The sequence below is a fragment of the Dermochelys coriacea genome, chromosome 14, assembly GCF_009764565.3.
Source record: "Dermochelys coriacea isolate rDerCor1 chromosome 14, rDerCor1.pri.v4, whole genome shotgun sequence".
NCBI lineage: Eukaryota > Metazoa > Chordata > Testudines > Dermochelyidae > Dermochelys > Dermochelys coriacea.
In genome coordinates, this window is record NC_050081.1 from 33,048,957 (window position 1) to 33,074,249 (window position 25,293).

Here is a 25,293-nt window from a genome sequence, read left to right on the forward strand (position 1 = left end):
ACCCTTTTCCATCTCCTCCAGAACCTCCTGCCAAGGTCCCGACTGCACTTTTCCTCACACCTCTTTATTTGTTCACCCACTTTCCGCGGCCCCATGCTGTCTTGGGGCCCTTCTCCTCGCCCTGGCTAAGATGGCCATCTGTCCATTGAGGATGAGAAGGTTGGGCAGGGGTGGGTGTTCTTTGTGACTGCAGGGCGACCTACGTTTACTCGTCTGTTCCTGTCTCCAGGCAGAGTTCCTCTGGATGGCCTCCACCGGCTCCCTGGACTCTTTCAAAGACCAATGGGCGCTCTCCGGACTTCCCTGCTCAGCAGCCCCCTCTGGATCCCTGATTCTGAACCTTGTACCCACACACTCTTCCTGTTTTCTCATTTGTTGACCTCTCCCCAGACTCAGGGGATCCCTCTGTTGTCCCCCCACACCCCATGCCACTGCCCTGTAAAAGGGTGTGGTGGATGGATCCCCTTTGGGGAGATCTGCCTTGGACACAGGCCCGATGCCAAGCGGGGGGACCTGCAGCCACCTGAGGCGGGAGGGAAGCCCCAGCAGGCCAGCCTCCACTGCACCCTGATTCCACAGCCCACCGGAGATATGATTCCTTCAGCAGGGTTCACAGAGTCCCCAATGCCTGCCCCATAGGCAGTGAGAGGGAGATCCTAGTGCTTTGGACCACAGCCCCCGAAGCCTTCACCAGCCCCTCCCACCACCAGCATCCCCCCCACTCCCAGCTCCTTCGTTCTCGTGGCCCCACGACGCCCTCGGCGGCCTGACCCAGTGCCCGCTACCAGGCCAGGGGCAGACAGCTCTGCAGGGCTGCCACCGCAAGGCTGCTTCCGACCTTCCCCCACAAGCCCCAGGGCTGCCTCTGACTTCCCCCACCCCCACTAAGTGTCCCCACCATGGGCTCAGTGGCTCCTCCCCCTGCTGAGGGCGGGGCCTACACCTGCCCCGCCCCATAACGTCAGCCCCCGCCCCTTTGACCATAGAGACTAGAGGGAGGCGGAAGCCAGAGCGTCATACCCCTCCCGCAGAGAGGCCATAGAGAAAAGGCCTTTCCAGGAGATAGCGCGTCCCACCCGTTCACTTCCGGTCTTTTTTTAAACTCCATAGAGAGGCGCTGGGGGCAGATAGGGCGTCCTGCAGGCACCGCAGACGGGGATGGGGGAGGGAATCGCACCACCGAGTAGCGCGTCCGTGGGGTTAGATCGCCTGGCAGGGCCTGCCGCGCGAAGAACTTTTCACCATAGAGGGCAGGAGGTAGCGCCTCTCGCAGGCACTGCCGCTTAAATGTCCCCTTATACCATAGACAGTGGGAGAGGGGGATGGAGCGTCTCGCACACACTTCCAGTCACGTGCCGTTATACCATAGTGTTGGGGAGACGGGGTGGGGATAGAGCGTCCGGCGGGCACTTCCGCTCAAAAGACCGCTTCCCTCCCGAGGGGCGAGAGAGCGTCTTAACGCCACTTCCGGTCACATGACCATATGCCATCGCATGGGGAAGCGCGTGTGTGGGGGATAGATTGTCTCGCAGCCACTTCCGGTGAAGGGGGAGGGGGGGGGAAAAAAAGCCTTACACACCATAGAGAGCGGGGGCCGGGGAGGGTAGAGCGTCCTTCGCAACACTTGGCTGGCTGGGGCAGCTGTCAGCTGGGCCCCGGGGGAGCAGGAGGCTCCGGGGGCTCAGAGTCCTGAGGGGGGGCAGGGCCCTAGTGGGGGGAGGGGCCCAGGGACCTGAGGGGGGCAGGAGAAGGAAGAAGCTCAGGGCCCTGCTGGTGTCTGGGGCAAAGGGAGGCCTAGGATAAGGGGGGGGCTCAGAGCAGGGCTGGGGGCTCAGGACCGGGGGGGCTCAGGGCAGGAGGCTCAGGACCCCGGGGGGGAAGCTGAGGGTGGGGGCTGCAGGCTCTGTTGGTGCAGGGGGTCCATGGCGGTGGCTGGGGAAGGTGGTTCCATGGGGGGCCGGGGCGGGCGGCCCAACGCGGTGGAGACGCTGCAGGAGGAGGCCGTCTGCGCCATCTGCCTCGACTACTTTACCGACCCCGTCTCCATTGGCTGTGGCCACAACTTCTGCCGCGTCTGCATCACTCAGCTCTGGGGAGGCGAGGAGGAGGGCGAGGGCCAGGGCCAGTACGAGGCCGCGGGGGACGACGTGGGGATGGGCGGTGAGGAGGACGATGTGGATGAGCTGGACGATGATGACAACGTAGAGTACAACGAGGAGGAAGAGGGGGATGGGGACAACGGGGCCGAGGAGGAAGACGATATGTGGAGTGAGGAGGATGAGGACACCGATCTATGGGACGACCCAGGGGAGGACGACATGTGGGAGGACGAGGTAGGAGATGAGCTCTTCTTCGAGGAGGATGATTACGATGAGGAGGTGATGGAGGAAGAGGATCTGGAGGAGGAAGAAGAAGAACCGCTGCCACCACCTCCACCAGCAGCAGTGGTCACGCGGCCTCGACACCCCACAACCTTCACCTGCCCCCAGTGCCGCAAGACCTTCCCCCAGAGGAACTTCCGGCCCAACCTCCAGCTGGCCAATATGGTGCACATCATCCGACAGATGCACCCACACCCACAGCGACTCGCATCACCGGCTGCTGGGGCTTCGGCATGTGGGAGGTCTGGGGGTGCTGCAGGAGTAGCAGGGGAGCTGGAGAAACGAGCCCTGTGTGAGAAACACCAGGAACCCCTCAAGCTCTTCTGTGAGGTTGACGAGCAGGCCATCTGTGTGGTGTGTCGGGAGTCCCGGAGCCACAAGCACCACAGCGTTGTCCCGCTGGAGGAGGTGGTGCAGGATTACAAGGTACACAGTCGGCAGTGTTGGGTTTGGTAAAGGCTAGCTAGAGGCTGGTGGGTTCTGCTGAGGTGAGTTGGTTACTGGGTGATGGGAGTTGAGCATGCATGGATCAGCGTTCACGTCACACTATCCATCAGTACCCGGCCTGAGCCAGGGAAGCTAATGGTCCAACCAGCAGACCAAATTCGGCTACCCCAGGCATGTTGTGCCTGAAGTTTGTGGTTAGTTGGCTAGGAGGTTTTGGCTTGACCAGGTGGTTTGGATTGGGGAGATTGCTTCGGCTTCGTTTGCAGAGGATTGGGTTGGCAGTAATGGCTTTGGTAAAGCTAGTTAGTGGCTGGAGGTGCTGTGTTGCTTCAGTGAGGGAGTTGGGGTCACTTGGTGACTGATGGTGTTGGGGTGGGGGGCATTGAGTGGTTGGCTGGGATTCGCTGGCTTGATCAGGTGTTCACGCAGATGGGTGTGGTGAGGAGTTGGTTTGATCCGCAGTGGGATGGGGTTGGCCGAATTGAGTCATTTGGTAAGGCTGGTCAGAGGCTGCTGGTGCTGGATTGCATTGGGATGGGATTGATGGGAGCTGTTTGGTTGTTTTCCAGCTCCCACAGGTGTGTTTTCTGGGCCCTTCTAAGGTCATAGGCAGCTTACACTGTAAGGCCTCCCTTGTGGGAGGGGCTCTGTGCAGGCCTTTCCTGGAGTCAGGGCTGCTGTGGGTAGCTCCTGAGTCCTACTGAGTGAGTGGAGCTGAGAGCAGGGTCTGACATCTCAATGGGGGATAACAAGCAGCAAGACTGGGATGGACTGGGAGAGGATCAGACCAATAAGACCATCAGTTACTCAGGCTCAGATCATCACAGGCATTTAGATGCTGACTTCAGTGGGACTTAGCCATCTGAATACTTGTGACGCTCTGAACCTCAGTGTCTGGGTTCAATTGAAAAGCTTATTTCTGTGATCATTGACTCTTCCATAGAAAAAGGAAGTCTTTAGAGAGACGCTGTCAGCTTAAAACTCTGCCTGGAAATGTGGCAACTGCTAGTGTCACGAGGGTGATCTGACCTTTTCAATGGTGTGTGCCTGATGCTAGTTCTGGGTCACCTCCGCGGTCCCCGTACAAAGGTCATGCTGGGAAGAGGACCCCATTCGGCAGAGTGTGCCACCCCACCCCTGCTGGCATGACTGTGGTGGGGGCAGGCCCACACAGCCCCTGTGATCTCTTCCAGCTGGAATGCAGACAGACAATGGTGCAGAGCAATGAGCTCTAGACTGCAGGCAATCCGCAGAACTGCAGGGCTCTACCAGGAACCACAGCAGCTAAAGCAGCAGCATGTTGGGCTGATGCTTCCAGCCCAGGCAGCTCTTCCAGTATAGTTGTGCTGCCCCCAGCCCTGCCCACTGGGACAGGCACCAGGCTCACCAGCAGCTGTCCCTGGTTGCTCAAATGTGTGCAAGTGGCTTGCATGCTCCCAGACAGGAGTATTGTCCACACAGTGGTCTGTATTCCTGGTAGAGCCCTGCAGCTCTGCTGATATCTGCTTTATATCCATGGATATCCGCATCTGCGGATATAAATTTTGTATCCAGGCAGGGCTCTAACCGTAAGCTCTTTGGGGCAGGGACTGCCTTTTTCTTCTATTTGTACAGCACCCCCAGCTCAATGGTGTCCTGATCCCTGGCTGGAGCTCCTAGGTACTGCCACTGATAAAATCATAAATACTTATAAATGTTACAGCTAACACCCTGGTCCTGCAAAGAGTGACTAGCCCCTGCTGAGTTCAGGGGGCTACATATCCATGTAAAATTACCCTCATAAGCATTTGCAGGATCAAGGCCCAATATTCCTGTAACTAGAAGAGATCCGGAGAGATATTTATCTCTATTCTCAGTTTTTCCTGTGTGCAGTGAACAGCACTGTGTGGATTACCCGTTCCATGGCTGGCCCTCTGTATAATTAGTCCATTCCCTGTTTGTTGGGGGACTTTTCCACAGCAACGGGAATGGAAAAAACAAAACCGGGAAAATGTTATCAAAACACCTGGGTTAAAGCAGCGTATGGAGACTTTTTAAACGGACCTCAGACTGGCTTTTTTAACAAGGCTTAAAATGCGTTTGCAGTGTTGTTGTAGCTGTGTCGGTCCCAGGATATTAGAGAGACAAGGAGGGTGAGGTCATATCTTTTACTGGGCCAACTTGTGTTCCATCAGACTACGCCGAAGCGCTGCGCTCGAGCGTTTCAAGTGTAGACAAGCCCTAAGTGTGTGCAACCGCAACTCAAGTTTCAACCTGTTGCGATCTCTACTCCTCCAGCAAAACCAGAATAGTCCAGGCTGAAGTCTCTCCAGATTTCATGAGTCTGGATATTGCAGCAGCGCCTGGAAGCTCCAGCTGATGGCAGCCCTGTTGTTCTAGACTCTGTACGTGCAGGTGGGGGAGTTGCAGAGAGCTTACAGTGTAAACACAGGACAGATCAGGGAAGGATTGTCCTGTTTTACACAGGGGAAATCGAGTAGCTTGCTCTAGGTCACACAGGGAGTTTGCGACAGAGCCAGGAATTGACCCCAGGTTTCCTGCTCTGCTGCTTCTACCATTAGACCATGCTGCCTCCTGGTCCTTTGAAGCCGGACTAGATGTCCACTCTTGACATTAAAACCCATGAGCCCAGTAAGGGGAAACACACATAGAAAAGACAGATTTGGTGATAAACTTGCCGGGGGTGGGGAGGATGTTTATTGTCTTTTCTTTGTAGATGAAACTCCAGGGCCACCTGGATCCGCTGAAGAAGAAGCTGGATGCAGTTCTGAAACAGAAATCTAGCGAAGAGGAGAAAATTACTGAGCTGAAGGCAGGTGCCAGGCTCCCCCTCCCCACCACCTTTGCGCTCCACCCTGACCAGGGATTGCATGGTTCAGGGGGGCTCTCAACTTGAGGGTCAGGTGGTGAGAGGTTATGTCCATCCTGCCCTTCCCATGTTGCCAAATATCTCCTTGGTGTCTCCTCTTCTTCCCTCTCTGCAGCCGCTCCTAAGTCTCATCTCCCTTGGGGCTCCTATCTCCTTCCCTATTCCAGCTGCTCAGACATCAGCACTGAAATAGTTAGTGAAGTGTTGTCACTGACCTGTCAGAGCTGATGCCCCAGAAAGGTGGACACGGGAGTTTACTCTCCTCTGAGCTATTGGTTCAGGCTCTCTGCAGACTCAGGCAGATGTCACTCACGCTTAGCTCACATTCAGCAGGTTTTCTTGACAACCACAAGGACTAGAGACTTTTTTTTCTTTTTTTTTTAATGGAAGCTGAGATACTGGCCAACCAGACCACATAATGCAGACTGTGGTACAGCAGCAGTGTTGGTAGAGTTAACATGTGACTCACTTATTGTTTAACAGATGGCTTTTCTAAGTGCCCTAAAATCCACCCACGGACTCAGCTTTTCTTGAAATTTGCTGTGCTGTGTGGGGGTTGTGCGGTAGGGTTAGTGATCAAAATTTGGGGTCATTTGAGCACAGGATTCCTGATACACAGCCTCCCCAATAATCATGTGATATCAGTCCTACGGTTCGCCTAAGGCAGTGGTTCCCAAACTTTAGTGAGGCGACCAACCGACTGTTTATTTCTTTTTGTATCCCGTCTTCCCTCCTGCTCCCCACTCTCCCAGCCCCTTTGCTCTGGCCTCCCAGCCCCGTCCCATTCTGGGGTGTTAGAGGGACAGTGAGAGGGCGACCTATCTGGACCCTTCCCATGACCCACAGTTTGGGAAACATTGATCTGAGAAGGTTTTTTTGCATACTTAAATAATCCGTGTGAGCTGGATCCCCACATGTCTGGCATCCCTGCTTTAGACTGCTGTACCTTATCTGTAGCATGTTGCCAAAGATAACAGTGCCCTGTGTTTCCACATAAGCGCCTTCCACGGGTTCTATAGCCGTATCTGCACTAGGAAACCTTACTGCAGAGCCCTGCAGGGGGACTATTTTTTTAATCCTGCTCCTGTCCCACAACATCCATTCATGCTTTGTCGCAAAAACTTGGATCCTGCAAGAGAGACAGATTCCACCTTGCTCCTTTGAAAAAATAAAAGTCAGTTAATATATTATAAATGGAATTCAGATACAATTTTTACCACTAAAAGAATAAAATAAATCTTGCTTAAACCATGTTAAAAAAATGCTTTAACTCCCGTTATAATAGACATCAAATCTCTTTCTATCCTGGCTTAAATTTAAGTCTTAAAACCTTTATTTAAAAAAGAAAAGAAAACCTTGCTTTATGTGGCTGAAATTCTGTTTATAAGAACGTAAGAGCGGCCGGACTGGGTCAGACCAAAGGTTCATTTAGCCCAGTATCCTGTCTTCCGACAGTGGGCAATGTCAGGTGCCGCAGAGGGAATGAACAGAACAGGTGATCATCAAGTCATCCATTCCCTGTCGCCCATTCCCAGCTTCTGGCAAATTGATGAAAGATTGTTTTCCTGCAAATCACCACCGTCTGGATTTTTTTGCCCATCCAATCCCGTCTGCAACAAAGTACATTTTACCCACTATTATGGCAGCGGGTCCTGTAGGACCCGCGAGATCCCAGACCCACTGCAGGGCTCTACCTGACAGGAAGATTCCCACCAGTCCTGCACTGGCTGAACTAGCCGGAGCCCAGTACGGATTAGGCTTTGGCAGCCAGGCCGAACTTTGCCATTGTTAGCAGGTTTAACAGGCCAAGAGCTGCCCAGCCTGTTGCTACAAGTAGCTCAGTTGGCCTGGTGTTAGACATGCCCTAGGGGATTTTATCCACTGTTCTTTGGCAAGGACAGATTATAGTGTTGGCTTCGCTCTGATGACATTGTCTCTGATGACGTTGTCCAAATATTCCCCTGCAGGGGCAGCGATGCCCTAGGACAGGTCATTTAACAGGGATTGAAGCTGGGACTTTGGGGCCAGCTGCCCAGGCTGGATAAGCAGTGGCTGGCCCAGGCAGGCAGGAGGTGGGGGAGGAGCCGTGTCTAACCCTTCCCCTCCCTGCTCCAGAACAAGATGAAGCTGGAGATCAAGGAGTTCGAGTCGGACTTTGAGCTGCTGCACCAGTTCCTGATCGGGGAGCAGGTGCTGCTGCTACACCAGCTGGAGGAGCGCTACGAGGCGCTGCTGGCCCGCCAGAGCAGCAACATCAGCCAGCTGGAGGAGCAGGGTGCCACCCTTGGGCGCCTCATCGCTGAGGCTGAGGACAAGAGCAGGCAGGATGGGCTGCAGCTGCTCAAGGTGAGAGCCCTCAGCACACAATCTGATGTCTGCCCCCCACACCCTCCCAGCCCCTTTCCAGATCACCCAACACCCCATTCCGCACCTGCACCACAAAAGCATCCTTCTCCAGCAAGGGACATCTATTCGAGCCACAGCTCGGCAAGGGACTTGAGGGCCCAGCTGCCCGGAGGGTGACTTTTCCTGGCAACTTCCAAGGTGTTTTGTTCCCCGCTGGAATGAAAACAAAATCTTTGGACCCTTTCCACAGCCTGGGAGAGTGTTTGCGTGCAGGGAAGGTTGAGAGGGGGGTGCCGGCCAGCCGGCCAGGGAACTAGCTTCAAGTCTCTGATTTGAGTTATGATCTGGAACAAAAAACTGCCCTGACTCAGAGCAGGGGACTTGAACCAGTTCTGCTCCCTAATCCCAGGCCAGCACTATGTTTTCTCTCCCTTTGTCCCCAAGGGACACTTCATTGAAACCGATACGTTCCCGGCTTCAAAACAACATGTTCCGGTGAAATTAAATTGTGCCGAAAATGTTCCCTACCTAGCTGTACTCAGGAGGAGACTTCCAAGGGCACAGATGGCAATGCCCACTGAAAAGCACCTCGCTTAACTCCCCTGTTTGCCTTAAGCACATATGTCAGGGGTGGTTTTCTAACTTCAAGCATGTGATTAGTCCCCCTGACTGCAATGGGGTCACTCCCACGCTCAAAGCAAGAGAGGTGCTCATAGACCTCGCTGAGTCGTGGCTGATCAAAATGTTTTATGAGGCACAGTGGTGTTTGTCGCTGGCTTGTTAGTAATCTTTTTCTCTTTTCTTCCTGCTCTTCTCAGGACATCAAAGACACCTTCATCAGGTCAGTCCCGGGCTAATTCTGTTGATACAGCTGTTGCTACAGGAAGGAAACTGACTGCTTTTAAGAATGTCGTGTTGTAGAAATATGGAAATGCTCCATGATGTCACTTGTTGAAACTGACTAGCTGTGGTTAGCACTGAAGGATAGTGCTAGCTCTTCTATAGTGTGTTTCATCAATAGATCACAAAGCACTTTGCGAAAGAGGATAGTCTTATTTTCCCCATCTTACAGATGGGGCAAATGAGGCATGGGAGTGTGTGGGGGAGTGACTTGCCTAGCAGGGCAGCAGCAGAGCCGGGAATAGAGCCAAGGTCTCCTTAGTTTTGCTAGGAAAGTCTATTCACTAGGCCACACTGCTTCCTCTGCACACTATAGATCTTAATCCAGTGTCCTGGTTGGCTTTAAACATCTCTGGTATCCCCACAATGTAGTTACAGTCATGGCAGTTAGACTTCTGTGCAGCCTAGACATGAACACACTTGGCTTTCTCTATAATATTTATTTGGATTATCCTAGCACCTGGGAGCCCCAGTCATGGACTGGGCCCCTACTGAGCTAGGCACTGCGCAAACACAGAACAGAAAGACCCAAAGAGAGTGGAAAGTTACCCAAGAGAACCGCTGATCTTAGGCAGTCGTGCCAGATGTATGGATGTGATGTATTTACTCAGCCCCCGTGACGAGTCCTGAGTTAAGTTTTCGTTCTAAACCGGATCCCAGCTGTTGTGGCTGCAAAGAGAAATTCTCAAACATGAACCAAAGTGGCATTGTCTTATTCCCAGTCTGTGCTAGCAAAGGGTTTGCCAATATAGCTATACTAACAAATCCGCCTAGTGGAGATGCAGTTTCTACAGCAAAAGAGTATAGCTTATTTTGGTTCTCCAAACGAAATACCTGAACCAGGATTCTTCTGCTGAGACTTGGTCTACACCAGGGCTTTTGTCGGTAGAGAAATGTCGTAAAAAAAATCGCATCCCTGACTGAACTTCCTATACCAGCCAAAATTTCTAGTGTTGATCTGCCTGAAACAGGTCGGCGGCCACCTCTCCCCATTTACATCACACTGTATTAACTCTGGAATCGAACTATGGTGCTTCAAGGAGCAGTCTTCCAAACAGATTTGGTCATTGTTACCAGAGGGTCACACACGGTCCGAACGTGGTAGACCTGGTCCACGGACTGTAGTTAAAGACGTTACTTGTGTGTGCAAACTTCTCTGATCTTAGGTACTGTTAGGTTATTTGTGTTAGAGACCCACTGCGTTGGATGTGGTAGCCGTGCGTAATGAGTAAAGCCGGTTGGAAAATGTTTTATGGAAAATTTGAATACCCAGAAAACTCAATTTGCCCCAGTGGCTCATGGGAGTTTAGTTCAGCTGCCTCGTACTCCTCCCTTCTCCTGTATAGGCTGGAGTTCCTGGTTATGTTTCATCTCCCATGATGCAGCACAGTCTCTGCTCTTGGAGAGGGGGGGCAGTACACCATGGTCAGGGACTCTCCCGATGCATCATGGGGCATATAGTCTGCCTGGGACCCCAGCCAGTAGAAGAAAAGGGAGACATGAGGCAATTGAATTACAACTCCCAGGAGGCCCTGCGGCATTTTAAGTCGAATATTTTGATTATGGGGGTGGTCTGTTTTTGAGTGGGGAAAAAATCAAAATCTTCTGCAGAAAGAAGACAAGAAAATTGCTTAGTCAAAAACCTACATTTCTGTTGCAAAAGTGTTTTGACAGTCGGCCGGCCCCCATAGTGAGACTTTCTGTCCTTGGAGCTTACAGTCTAAAGAGACAGAGGAGGGAAACTAACTTGCCCAGGGTCGCTGAGCGAGGCAGCGGCAGAACCGGCGATAGACCTCAGGTCCCCCGAGATCTGTTCAGTGCTCTGCCTACTAGACCATGCTGCCCACCACACCCAGCCCTTGACTCACTGCTGTATTCCCTTTGCCAGGTGCGAGAGCGTCAAATTCCAGGAGCCGGAGACAGTGCCAGTAGACGTGGGGAAGAAATACCGCAATTACTTCCTGCAGGACGTGGTGATGAGGAAGATGGAGAAGGTCTTTAGGAAAGTCCCTCAGGGTAAAGGAGACCAGCTCTTTCTTCCCTTAGCTAGTGGACTGGGCAGAGCCAGGACTCTGTTTACGCTGACATCCTGTGTGTGGTGGAGCTGTACAGAGCTGGCAGCTGTAGCACGAGTTTCTCCCACAGGCTGCTTCTGCTGATGTGCATCAGCACTCGCTCACAACTCTGTCCTGACTTAGATCCCCCTGCTGTCCCAGCCCTGCGCTCCCCCAGTGCACTCGACTGCTGGTGCTCTTCTATCCCGACCCACAGCTCTCACCTGCTGTCCCAGCCCTGAGCTCTGCCCCCCCCAAACTCCTGGCTCTGTTGGTTCCCAGCCATCCTAGCCGCTTGGTTTCCCATGCAGCTCTGCTAATGCACCGCAGTCCTGACCCACAGCCCCCTATCCTGTCAGCCTTGGGCTTCTGCCCGGCTCTGCTGGCGCCCCTCAATCCTGACCCGCAGCCTGCTGCTATCCTGTCCCTGAGCTCACTGTGCTCCTGGCACTGGGGAACAGCAGGGCTGTTGCCCTGAGTCTGCAGCAGCTCTTTGATGCTCCGGAGCAGGATGCCCCCTACTGGACAACCAGTGCCAGTGCTGGTAGCAGCTCCCAGCCAGTAGTAATAAATATAAACCTAACACTGGGGGCTTGCTGATTGGCCTATGGAGTGTCACATAATGAGGTAAGGCCTTGGCTCTCCATGTAGGGAAAACAGGGGGAGGTCTCAAATACCATGCCTACTGTTTATTTGTATTATCTCAGTGAATCATAGAATCATAGACTTTAAGGTCAGAAGGGACCATTATGATCGTCTAGTCTGACCTCCTGCACAATGCAGGCCACAGATTCTCACCCACCCATTCTGTAACAAACCCCTAACCTATGTCTGAGCTATTGAAGTCCTCAAATCGTGGTTTAAAGACTTCAAGGTGCAGAGAATCCTCCAGCAAGTGACCCATGCCCCACCCTGCAGAGGAAGGCGAAAACCCCCCAGGGCCTCTGCTAATCTACCCTGGAGGAAAATTCCTTCCCGTCCCCAAATATGGCAATCAGCTAAACCCTGAGCATGTGGGAAAGACTCACCACCAGCCAGATACCCAGGAATGAATTTCCTGTAGTAACTCAGATCCCACCCCATCTAACATCCCATCACAGGCCATTGGGCATATTTACCACAAATAGAGATCAATTAATTGCCAAAATTAGGCTATCCCATCATACCATCCCCTCCATAAACTTATCAAGCTTAGTCTTGAAGCCAGATATGTCTTTTGCCCCCCTGCTCCCCTTGGAAGGCTGTTCCAGAACTTCATTCCTCTGATGGTTAGAAACCTTTGTCTAATTTCAAGTCTAAACTTCCCAATGACCAGTTTATGTCCATTTGTTCCTGTGTCCACATTGGTACTGAGCTTAAATAATTCCTCTCTCTCCCTGGTATTTATCCCTCTGATATATTTATAGCGAGCAATCATATCTCCCCTCAGCATTCTTTTGGTTAGGCTAAACAAGCCAAGCTTCTTGAGTCTCCTTTCATAAGACAGGTTTTCCATTCCTCGGATCATACTAGTAGCCCTTCTCTGTACCTGTTCCAGTTCAAATTCATCCTTCTTAAACATGGGAGACCAGAACTGCAGGTCTCATGAGTGCCTTGTATAACGGTACTGAAACCTCCTTATCTCTACTGGAAATACCTCACCTGATGCATCCCAAGACTGCATTAGCTTTTTTCACAGCCATATCACATTGGCGGCATATAGTCATCCTGTGATCAACCAATACTCCGAGGTCCTTCTTCTCCTCTGTTACTTCCAAGTGATGCGTCCCCAGCTGATAACTAAAATTCTTGTTAATCCCTAAATGAATGATCTTGCACTTTTCACTATTAAATTTCATCCTATTACTATTACTCCACTTTACAAGGTCATCCAGATCTTCCTGTATGATATCCTGGTCCTTCTCCGAATTGGCAATACCTCCCAGCTTTGTGTCATCCACAAACTTTATTAGCACATTCCCACTTTTCGTGCTAAGGTCAGTAATAAAAAGATTAAATAAAATTGATCCCAAAACCGATCCCTGAGGAACTCCACTAGTAACATCCTTCCAGCCTGACAGTTCACCTTTCAGTGTGACCCGTTGTAGTCGCCCCTTTAACCAGTTCCTTATCCACCTTTTAATTTTCATGTTGAGCCCCATCTTTTCCAATTTAGCTAATAATTCCACATGTGGAACCATATAAAATGCCTTACTGAAATCGAGGTAAATTAGATCCACTGCGTTTCCTTTGTCTGAAAAATCTGTTACCTTCTCAAAGAAGATCAGGTTGGTTTGACACGATCTACTTTTTGTAAAACCATGTTGTATTTTGTCCCAATTACCAGTGACCTCAATGTCCTTAACTACTTTCTCCTTCAAATTTTTTTCCAAGACCTTGCATACTACAGATGTCAAACTAACAGGCCTGTAGTTACCCGGATCACGTTTTTTTCCTTTCTTAAAAATAGGCACTATGTTAGCAATTTCCAGTCATACGGTACAGCCCCTGAGTTTACAGAGTCATTAAAAATTCTTACTAATGGGCTTGCAATTTTGTGTGCCATTTCCTTTAATATTCTTGGATGAAAATTATCTGGGCCCCCCGATTTAGTCCCATTAAGCTGTTCGAGTTTGGCTTCTACCTCGGATGTGGTAATATCCACCTCCATAGCCTCATTCCTATTTGTCATCCTACCATTATCCCTAAGCTCCTCATTAGAGACTGAGGCAAAAGATTTGTTTAGCTATGGGCCATGCCTAGATTATCCTTGACCTCCACTCCATCCTCAATGTTTAGCGGTCCCACTTCTTCTTTCTTTGTTTTCTTCTTATTTATATGACTAAAGAACCTTTTTACTGTTGGTTTTAATTCCCTTTGCAAGGTCCTACTCTACATGGGTTTTGGCCTTTCTCACTTTCTCCCTACATGTTCTGACCTCAATAGGGTAGCTTTCCTTGCTGATCCCTCCCATCTTCCGCTCCCTGTATGCTTTCTGCTTCTTCTTAATCACCTCTCTGAGATGCTTGATCTACAACTCCTGCCTATGAATTTTTCCCCCTTTCTTGGGATGCAGGCTTCCGATAACTTCTCCAGCTTTGACCTGAAGTAATCCCAGGCCTCCTCCATCTTTAGGTCCACAAGTTCTTCAATCCAATCCACTTCCCTAACTAATATCCTTAATTTTTTAAAGTCGGCCCTTTTGAAATCAAAAATCCTAGTCGCAGATCTGTTGTTGTTTATCCTTCCATTTAGTTTAAACTGAATTAGCTCATGATCACTTGAACCAAGGTTGTTCCCTACAGCCATTTCTTCTGGGAGGTCTTCACTACTCATCAAAACTAAATCTAAAATGGCATCCTCTCTTGTCGGTTCAGCAACTACTTGGTGAAGGAATCCATCAGCTATCGCATCCAGGAAAATATGAGCCCTATTATTATTATTATTATTATTAGCACTTGTCCTCTAGTCTATATCTGGGAAGTTAGTCTCCCATGATCACACAATTCCCATTAGTATTTACTTCATTAAAAACATTAAAGAAGTCCCTATCCACTGCACAGACGCACAGCGAGAGACAGTCCCTTCCCCAACTGAGATCAGGGCCCCATTGTGCTGGGTTCTGCACAGACACACAGCGAAAGACAGTCTCTGTCCCAAAGTGCTCACAGTCTAAATAGACAAGACATAGCGGGAAGGGAAACGGAGGCAATATATTCCCAGCTGACCCCGGGCAAGGGATTCCAGGTGTCCTGACACTCAGGACAGAGTTGAGTTCACTGGATCACGCTGCCCCCCTAACTCTCCTGACTCTGTGTGGGTCTCTTTCCTTAGCCGACGTGACCCTGGACCCCGACACGGCCCACCCGCACCTGAGCCTGTCCCTGGACCGCCGGAGTGTGAAGCTGGGCGAGCGTCGCCAGGACCTACCCGACAATCCCAAGCGCTTCGACTCTGATTACTGCGTGCTGGGCTCTCAGGGCTTCAGCACGGGGCGCCACTACTGGGAGGTGGAGGTTGGGGGCCGGCGGGGCTGGGCGGTGGGGGCGGCCCGGGAGACAGCCCGGCGGAAGGAGAAGACGGGCGGTCCCTACCAGAAGCGGGAGATCTGGTGTGTGGGCGCCAACGGGAAGAAGTACCAGGCACTGACGGCCACGGAGCAGACAGCACTGCCCCCTGGGGAGAAGCTCCGGCGCTTTGGGGTTTACCTGGACTACGAGCGGGGCCAGCTGTGCTTCTACAATGCCGAGAACATGGCCCACATCCACACCTTCAATGCCACCTTCCGCGAGCGCATCTTCCCCTTCTTCCGCATCCTGGCCAAGGGCACACGCATCAAGATTTGCACCTGACCCACTTCCCCGGGCCTTCTTCCCTGCTGGGTCCCTCTCACCGTTGCACGGATCCTCCCCACCGTGTCCCAGGATCCGGCACCGCACAGAGGCCGGGGGGGAGGCCGCCTCAGCCAGCCTGACATTCCAAAGCCTGCCTCGGTCCCTTTGTGTTATTCTGTTTCAAGTGTGAGGGCAGGGGAGGGATTGGTTACGGGGATGACGGGTGGGTTTTCACGCCACTGTCAGGTGATCCCCCATCCTGTCCAATGCATAACATGTGAATTGCTCTTGATGCACCACTGTAACCACCCCCCGATCTGTCCCTCTGCCGTCATGCTGTAGGGCCCTGGTGCTTCTGCAAAACTCTCACTTGTGTCTCTGAGCCGAGCAGGTGGAGGTGAGCGATGTCACGGAAGAGCTAGGCCCCAGACCTGGAGAGGGAGCTCAGAGCATCTCCAGAAGCACTGGCCCCCTGCTCTGTTCTGTAATGACTCAAGCTTCTTTGACTAGCCCCAAGGGCCTTGGCCACCCAGATCTCATTGAATTTCCTTTGGCCCTGCTGGAAGAATTCCAGCCATCCTACTTCCCCCCCTCCGGCACTTCCTGATGGCATTTGGAGCTAGCTCCAGACCATCTTTCTTCTTCCACAGGCACAAGACCCCATTGCTCTCTGCCCAGTACCATAATGCTGCCTTCCCTTCCCTGCTGATATTCAGACCAAGATCCAGCCCTGCAAAAACATTGCTCCCCTCCCCTCCCCACCCCCTGATGTCCAGCCTCCAGAGCCCAGTGCTTTCCACCCAGAACCGTCCCAGTGTCCATCTGTCCTCTAGTTCTTCCCAACAACGGTCCTCTTGTCTGCCATTCTTGGTCTTGGTCCCCAGGTCTTCTCCAGAACCATCACATGTGCTCCTGAATCTCTCTTCCCCATTGTCATCATCCTTCATGACCCTGGACATTGCATTTATTTGTGGACATCCGAAACAGCTTGTAGTACTGAGGCAAATGGGGCAATTTCCTCCCTAAGCTGAGATGCTACAAGAGAATCACTGGCTAAAATGTCTGGAGGTGCCAAGAATCATGTGAGATGCTTTCATTGCGAGCCCTGTTCTGGGAATCTTAGGCCGCCTCCAGCACTCTCTGAGGGTTGGGTATTTATTTTAATTGTTCTCTGAGCTGTGTTCCACCCCACCCCACCCCGTTGCTGTCCAGTTTCCAGCAACCCATCCCTCTCCCCAATAGAAAGACACTGCCCATACCTGCTGTGTGTTGAGGTTTGGTTGGTTGTTTTTCTGTTAATGTTACAAAGCTAGTTTGAAATATTTTTGGCTAAACCAAGAATTAAATGGAGATTTAGTTTTTTGAAATGTTATAAGAATAATTAATAATAAAGAGAGCATTGTACAATTTAGTCTCTGCCTCTTAGTCCGGCCTTGGCTGGAGCTGGTGAAAGGATAAAATCTGAAAAGGGCTTTTGGAAAGGATGCTGAATTTGTTTCAAAGGCTACAAAAGTAATTCTTCTGCTCTACTCCACACTGATTAGGCCTCAACTGGAGTATTGTGTCCAGTTCTGGGCACCACATTTCAGAAAGTATGTGGACAAATTGAAGAAAGTCCAGAGAAGAACAACAAAAATGATTAAAAGTCTGGAAAACATGACCTGTGAGGGTATATTGAAAAAATTGAGGTGGTTTAGTTTGGAGAAGAGAAGACTGAAAGAGGGGACATAACACTTTTCATGTACATAAAAGGTTGTTACAAGGAGAAGGGAGAAAAATTGTTTTCTTTAACCTCTGAGGGTAGGACAAGAAGCAATGGGAGTTTAGGCTGGACATTAGGGAAAAAAATTGCTAACTTTCAGGGTGGTTAAGCATGGAATAAATTGCCTAGGGAGGTTGTGGAATCTCCATCATTGGAGGTTTTTAAGAGCAGGTTAGACAAACACCTGTCAGGGATGATCAGATAATACTTAGTCCTGCCATGAGTGTAGGGGACTGGACTAGATGACCTCTTGAGGTCCCTTCCAGTCCTACGATTCTATGAAAATGGAAAGTGCCAGACTGGATCTGACAAAGGCTTGTCCTGTCTCTGGTGCGGGACAGCACTGAATGCCTCAGAGGAAGGGGCAAGAACCCCATGGTGCAGATTTACAAGGCTTGGGCTATACCCTGGCCCTTTAACTTACCCAGTAGGAACCCTCTAGTATGCCAGATCCCCAGGGGTCAAACGCATCCACCAGGACAGGCCATGCAGCCTCCACAGCTTTTGGGCTGAGTCTTCAAACTCCAGCAATCAGTGTTTCTCACCATGGCTCTCAGCAGCAAGTCCAGCTGAGATCAGAGCCCCAGGCAAGCAATGTCAACATTGAGAACCTGCTGTGAAGCAAAGGGATTTTTATTAGCCACCTGCAATACAGCATCAACAGGTCCTAAGGTTAGCCTGGGCAAGGGAAGCTTAAGACAATTCATATTGGTGGGAACCTTGGACCAGGATCAATGTTCCTGTAGATCCATGTTCTCTCTTTTCCCTCCAGTCCATTCCCAGGAGCAATGTTAAGACACAGTCTTGTATCTCCTTTCTTTGTTCTCCAGCTAGGGTTTTTTTGCTCTGGGAGGGAAGGAACTTGCTTTAGCAGTTGATGTTTGGTCACTGAGTTTCCCACACTCTCTCTTGTCTGGTCTTCCATCCAACTGTGTTGATTCCAGCCCAGACAGAGAGACATTGCTCCCATGTCCTCAGGCAGGGGTTCTCAAACTGTGGGACTGGACCCCAAAGTGGGTTGCGACCCCATTTTAATGGGATTGCTAAGGCTGGTGTTGGACTTGTTGGGGCCTAAGGTCAAGACCAAAGCCTAAGATTACATGCCCCTTGCCCAGGGCAGAAGCCTTTGGGATTCAGCTTTGGCCCTCACCCTGCCCGGGGTGGCGCAGCTGGGGCGGGCTCGGGCTTCAGTCCCCCCTCCTTGGGTTGTATAGTAATTTTTGTTGTCAGAAGGGGGTTGCGGTGCAATGAAGTTTGAGAACCGCTGTCCTAGGGAGAAGGTGAACTCTTTCCCTTCAAAGGGTAGCAATACAAATAGGTAGGTACAGAGTCCTTCAGATTGTTCATAACAGTATCACAAAGATGTCCACATTTGTCGTGGGGTAATCTGCCCCCTGCCATCAGTCTTTCTGTAATAATTAGGGATTGGTTTAAGGCCTGTAGCCTCTCTTCCAGCATTTCAGAGTGGTAGCTGTGTTAGTCTGTATCAGCAAAAACAACGAGGAGTCCTTGTGGCACCTTAGAGACTGACAAATTTATTTGGACATAAGCTTTCGTGGGCTAAAACCCACTTCATCTGATGCATGGAGTGAAAAATACAGGTTTCAGAGTAGCACTGTGTGTGTGTATATAAATCTCTCCTCTGTTTTTTCCACCAAATGCATCCGATGAAGTGAGCTGTAGCTCACGAAAGCTTATGCTCTAATAAATTTGTTAGTCTCTAAGGTGAAAAATACAGTAAGCAGAATATATATTCTAGCACATGAAAAGATGGGAGCTGCCTTACCAGGTGGGGGGGCAGTGCTAATGAGCCAATTCAATTAAGGTGGAAGTGAGCATTAGCTGTTCTAACTCTGAATATTCAAGCTATCTGCATAAATAGCCACTCCCTTTTTAAAAAATCTTGAATTCTTGGCTTCAACCACTCCCCGTGGTAACAAATTCCATAGTCTAATCCCACGCGGTGTGGAAAAAGTGTGTCCTTTTTATCAGTTGTTCACTGGCCACCTTTCGTTTTCGTTGAATGCCTTCTTTGCTCTCTGGTGAGACAGAGAGAACAAAAAGAAAAGGAGTACTTGTGGCACCTTAGAGACTAACATTTGTTAGTCTCTAAGGTGCCACAAGTACTCCTTTTCTTTTTGCGAATACAGACTAACACGGCTGCTACTCTGAAACCTGTCATTATACAGAGAGAACAGAAATTCCTGCTCTCCTTCCTCTAACCAGTCCCATATTGTATAGACTCTCATCATGTCTTTTTTCTAAAGCCATGTCTTTTCAGTCTCTCGTCACGGGAGAGTTTTCTGGACACCGTGTGAGCCTCATTGCCCTTCTCTGAATCTGTCCCCTGCAATCCTTCAATGAAATGGACCCATATTTTAAAATGAAATGATCTGCCCTGAATTACTTATGAAGATACTTAACATTTAACACAGTGATTCTCAACCAAGGGTACATGTACCCCTGGGGGTATGCAGAGGTGTTCCACGGGGTACATCAGCTCCTCTAGATCTTTGCCTAGTTTTACAACAGGCTACATAAAAAGCACTAGCAAAGTCAGGGTGAACTAAAATTTCAGACAGACACTGTCTTGTTTATACTGCTCTATAGAAAATATGCTGAAATGTAAGCACAATATTTATATTCCAATTGAGTTATAATTATAGGGTAATAATGAGAAAGTGAGCAATTTTTCAGTCATAGTGTGGCTGTGACACTTTTGTATTTTTGTATCTGATTTTGTAAGCAAGTTGTTTTTAAGTGAGGTGTAACTTGAGGTACACAAGATAAACCAGCCTCCTGAAAGGGGTATAGTGGTCGGGAAAGGTTGAGAGCCACTGATTTAACAAAAACAAAGGAAGGCAGGGGGATTGGTCAACAATTTTTTTCATTCAGTGGAAAAACCCATTTTTCAATTGTGTTTGGGGGACAAATATTTTTAACTGAATAATGGAAAAAACCCAAACAGTGATTGGGGGAGGAGGGCACAGAAGGAAGCCATTGTATGCCAAAGTCGTCATGTGAAAAATACCAACCCAGCTTTGGTGTTAACCCTGTGCTCTTCATGTCCCTTCTGTGATGACCAAAGTTGTCTCTTTGCCCAGCTACCCCAGCTCTCTCCCCAGGGGAATCCTCAATGCAGGAAAGTGCTTAAACATTTGCTCACATCCTGACAGCAATGAGATCGAAGTATGTGGTCATCTTACATTTTGCTCAAGTACTTTCCTGAACCAGCCCTTCTATCAGAGAAGAAGTCAAGACCCGTTGTCCCAGCTGCAGGGCTAGCTGCCTCCCTGATCCTCCTCTGCCTCTCTGAGGGCACTCCCACAGGTGTTGGCCTCATGCCTTTACCCACCTGGGATGGAATCCTCAAGCTCCAGGGTTTCACCTGGCAGTGGTCAGGAAAGGATTTCTCTTTGCACCCTCCCCAATGTCTTCTGTGAGGGCTTTTCAAATCTCTTTCCTCTGAAGCATCAGGGGTGACCACGGCTGGAGATGAGACAATTAGAGGGAGGTGGGTGGGTCAGAGTGCTGAGATGGCACCAGGCATTTTTGCTCTCTCAGGTGCTTGGCTGGCTGGTTCTTGCGCACATGCCCGGGGTCTCACCTATTGCCACATGTGGGGTGAGGAAGGAATTTGCCCCCCAGGGCAGCTTAGCAGTGATCTGGGGGAAGTTTTTCACTTTCGTGTGCAGCAGGTGGGTGTGGGTCACTTGCGGGATTATCTGGGTATATCTCACTTAATCGCTTCCCTGCCATTGTGGGGTCCATGGGCACAGATGCACCTTGGTCCCTCCTGGTTCCTGCCTGCGGCCCGTAACAGTCTAGTCTCCTGCAGGCTGTAATACTGTGGTCTTGTTCCAGGTGTTGGGCTGAGCGGGCTGGTGGTGGTAGCCTGTGATTCAAGGTCAGCTGCATTGGGTGGCACCTCCTGCCCTTAAACTTTATTTCTGCCACTTCTAGCCTGGATCCCTGGGCTACAGCACCCTGCATGCCAGCTGCACTTCCCGTTTGGGCGTTCTGACCAGTAGTAAATGCCGTGAGGAATGTAGGATTTGCTTCCCCCAGCCGGAACAGATCAGAGCATAAGAGAAAAAAAATTAAGGCTTTTAAAACCCACCTGTGGTTATATTACCTAGATGCTTGCCAGCCCTTGGCAGAGCCACTAGGCAGGACCCTGTTTACTCCAGCCATCTGGGATCTGTGGCTGGGAGGGGGAGACCGGCTGCTCAGTAGCAGCACCCACCAGCCCCCTCATTTCTCAAGACTGCCTCTTTTCATCCCTCCAAGGGTCTTTGGCTCAGGTTTCCGGGCTTCTGATTCTCCTGCGGTTACAAACAGGGCTCCCTGTCTGAACAAACTGGTTCCAAGCACTCAGTAGGGGGGACATCAAGGTGAATAGTTCTAGCATTGTCCCTCAAATGTTGGTAGAGAGGCTGGCTGCAGCTCTGGTTTGCTTTCCTGCCTGCCTGCAGACAGGCTCTTAGTAGCCATCCCAATATGTAACCCCCTTGTGTTCACACAATAATCCCCCCCCACACACACCTTGCAGCAATCAGACCTTACAATGATTCATGCTGGGAGCAGAGAGGCTGCTTAAAGCAAGGCCCTACCCAGTCCAGTGCTGATACAAGTTTGCCAGGTCTCAGAGGGGCTGATCGGACTCTGGGCCGTGCCTGTTTATTTTCAGCAGCAAGGTTGCAAGTGAAAGTCAGCACCAGCCGTGTTTGCTGCCCTTTCCTCTCCCTTTGCGTGTGGCTGCCTTGTTTTGTCTCCTTTGGAAACAGGATTGGACATTTAACCGCAACAGCTCCATCCCGATTCCCCTAACTTCTCTCTTGCCCTGTTATGACCATATTTGATACCATCTAAGAAGCAGTCAGACAAGGGAGTGGTTAAAATGAAAACCTTGTTCAATATTTTACCTTTCAGCTGCTTTAACTAGTTTTCCTTCATTTTCTGTCTCTTTAATAGAAGGTTAAAAGGATTTTTAATGGTGCATTTGACATGGTGCTAAACAGGTTGGTCTCTGCATACCACATCCCAGACCTTGTTTAACTATTTCATAGTTGCAGTGTTGTTACAGCCAAACTGGTCTCAGGGATTACAAAGTGAGTGAGGTAATAGCTTATATTGGCTCACCTTTGGTAGGTGAGAGAGACATGCTTTTCATCTTACACTGAGCTATTCTTCAGGTCTGAAAAAAGTACTCCCTTTTCCAGACCTGAATACAAGGTGGAATAGATTGTTAGCATAAGTAAAAAGGAAAAGGAGGACTTGTGGAACCTTAGAGACTAACAAATTTATTTGAGCATAAGCTTTCTTGTAGCTCACGAAAGCTTATGCGCAAATAAATTTGTTAGTCTCTAAGGTGCCACAAGTACTCCTTTTCTTTTTTGCGAATACAGACTAACACGGCTGCTACTCTGAAACTTAGCATAAGTAGTTAACACACATTTTAAAGCACTATTCAAGGTGAAATGGCCCATTAATACCTCTCCAGTCATAGGACACAAAGGGGATTAGTGGATTACACATTGCTGTAACACAGTAGTTCTCAACTAGAGGTACATATACTCCTAGGGGTTTGCAGAGGTCTTCCAGGGGGCACATCAACACATCTAGATAGTTGTAGCCTGTTGTAAAACTAGGCTACATAAAAAGCACTAGCAAAGTCACGACAAATTAAAATTTCATACGACTTGTTTGTACTGTTCTACAGACTATACACTGAAATGTAAATACATTTATATTCCAAATTGATTAATTTTATTATATGGTAAAAATGAGAAATACTGAAAAACTGCTTAATAGTGTGGCTGTGACTCTTGAATGTTCATCTGATTTTGTGAGCAAGTCATTTTTAAGCGAGGTGAAACTTGGGGGTATGCAAGACTCCTGAAAGGGGGACAGTAGCCTGGAAAGGTTGAGAGCCACTGCTGTAATACATCCTAAATCCAGTGTCTTTATTAAATCCATGCTTTGGTCCCTTACAACATGTTAACTACTCATGCTAAACGATCTGTTCCACCTTGTATTTAGCTGTGATGCTGGGAGTCTCCCAGCCCTGCAAAAGAGCTAGGTTCAGCTCAAAAGCTTGTCTCTTTCATTTAGCAAAGTTGGTCCAATAAAAGATTACCACAGCCCCTGTACCTATCATTTAATGTTGGGAAACAACGGGCTTACATTAACCCCTTTAGCCTAAATACTCCATCTAAATGAATACAACAGTCCCTCCTGTTCCTGGTTCATAGCACAGAACAGTTTAGGCTCCTGAAACCTGGCATACTTATTCTAAGTCTGTGTGTTCAATAAAGGGGGGTCTGGATGAAATTCTCTAACCCGTGGTACACAGGTGGTCACATCAATTACTTTACGGTCCTTTCTGGTCTAAGTCTTGGGTGAATTTCACTCTCGATGGCTTGGCCTGGATGGATCTAACTCTCAGGCCCTGCCTGTATTCATTTATTACTTGTACTACAACCCACAGCTGAGGCCCCCTTGTGCAACACACTTCACAGACCCATAGTAATGACTTGTTTACAGACAGAAATTGCACTTAAAGTTGGATCAGTTTAAACCTAGTTTACATTAGGGCCTGAAAAGCACAAATTGTACTAACTGGCACTATGTCCAGATCAGCCCTCGCCCCAGAGATCTTACAAAGGATGGGAGGAGAAACTGAGGCAGAGAAGGGGAAAATGGGAGGGCTGGGAACAGAGGCCTCATGTCCTATCTATCCGCTAAGCCATGCAGCTTGATTTGTGCCAGTGCACCCGGCTACATCAATCATAGGGGTAGAAGGAACCTAAGAGATCATCTCTAGGCATGAGGCAGGATTACATCAGAGCACACCTCTAATGTAGACACATTGCACTGATGTGAAGTGGGGCTCACCCATTAGCCACAGCCTATCAAGTAAAGGTATGTACATGGCACCCCATTATGTAAACATCTGAGCACCTCATCTTTTAACATGTTGATCTTCCCAACACCTCAGGGAGGCCAGGCTGAGCTGTTTGCCCCCCAAGGGGGAACCGAGACTGAGGCTAAGTCCCAGACTGCTCCACTTAACACTGCAAGCCCTAAGGTAGCTTAGATGGCTAAATTCCGTTCTTAAGAGTAATTGGGGGCCCAGATCATCCCATTGAACGTGAATGAGACAGGCTCCCCATTGCCAAAGTCGTTTCTGAAAACAGGATGTGGCCCTCGAAGTCACCTGGTGCTAGATTTTGAGAAGTTGGGCAGCTGCTGTGATTTTCAAAAGTGCAAGAGCACCTCCCTCCCCGTGAAAGCAGCAGGACTCCCACACTTGAAAATCCCACCAGGTGGAGGGGTCCCAGTTTTGGTTGGACGGATTCCCGGAGATTTCATCCCAGGACAGAATCTTTCATTAAAACATAAGAATGGCCAGACTGGATCAGACCAATGGTCCATCTGGCCCAGTATCCTGTCTCCCGACAAAAAGAAAAGGAGTACTTGTGGCACCTTAGAGACTAACAAATTTATTAGAGCATAAGCTTTCGTGAGCTACAGCTTCCGATGAAGTGAGCTGTAGCTCACGAAAGCTTATGCTCTAATAAATTTGTTAGTCTCTAAGGTGCCACAAGTACTCCTTTTCTTTTTGCGAATACAGACTAACACGGCTGCTACTCTGAAACCTGTCTCCCGACAGTGGCCAGTTCCAGGTGCCCCAGAGGGAATGAACAGAGCAGGTGATCATCAAGTGATCCATCCCGTCGTTCATTCCCAGCTTCTGGGAATTAAAGATTCATTTTTAATTCCTGGAGACCCCAAGTCCGCCTCTTCCTGCTGAGGACACCCCCCTCCCTGCAGCTCCAAGACTGGAAAAACCATGCTCCTCCAGCCCTGGGGCTGTGGCAGGGGGAGATTTTCTCAAGAGCCGCCCAACCTGCCACTGCCCCCACCCTTCTGGAGACACGAGCTTCCATTAGCACTGCCCATGTCAGGTGTGTAGTTGCAATTTTTAGATGCCTGAAAACCCTCTACCCTTCGGCTTCACAATACCGAATGCAACGCAGGCTAAATACCTTTGCAAATCCAGGCCTACGGGACTTGCTCAAGATCTCTGGCAGAGCAAGGATTTGACCCAGGGACTTGAACCTGGGGCTAGGTCCACAGGCACTGGGCCACGCTTCCTTGAAAGTTCCAGCTGCCGTAGACAGGACCGGTATGGCAAAGATGACACCCAAACAATCCC

The 25,293-nt window shown here is 49.8% G+C and overlaps 1 protein-coding gene and 1 long non-coding RNA gene across 2 annotated transcripts; one reads left to right on the top strand and one right to left on the bottom strand.

Annotated features, from left to right (window-relative positions):
• Positions 1 to 1,854: 1,854 nt before the first annotated feature.
• TRIM41 (tripartite motif containing 41) lies at positions 1,855 to 16,721 on the top strand. Its single transcript, XM_038372495.2, has 6 exons — positions 1,855 to 2,807; positions 5,545 to 5,640; positions 7,813 to 8,043; positions 8,862 to 8,884; positions 10,832 to 10,959; positions 14,811 to 16,721. The coding sequence occupies exons 1-6, from the start codon at positions 1,923 to 1,925 to the stop codon at positions 15,326 to 15,328; spliced, it is 1,881 nt and encodes a 626-aa protein (XP_038228423.1). The 5' UTR covers positions 1,855 to 1,922; the 3' UTR covers positions 15,329 to 16,721.
• LOC119843392 lies at positions 6,424 to 9,646 on the bottom strand. Its single transcript, XR_005288930.2, has 3 exons — positions 9,493 to 9,646; positions 8,129 to 8,256; positions 6,424 to 6,855 (listed from the first exon to the last, which is right to left on the bottom strand). It is a non-coding gene; the product is annotated as an uncharacterized LOC119843392 (long non-coding RNA).
• Positions 16,722 to 25,293: the final 8,572 nt, after the last annotated feature.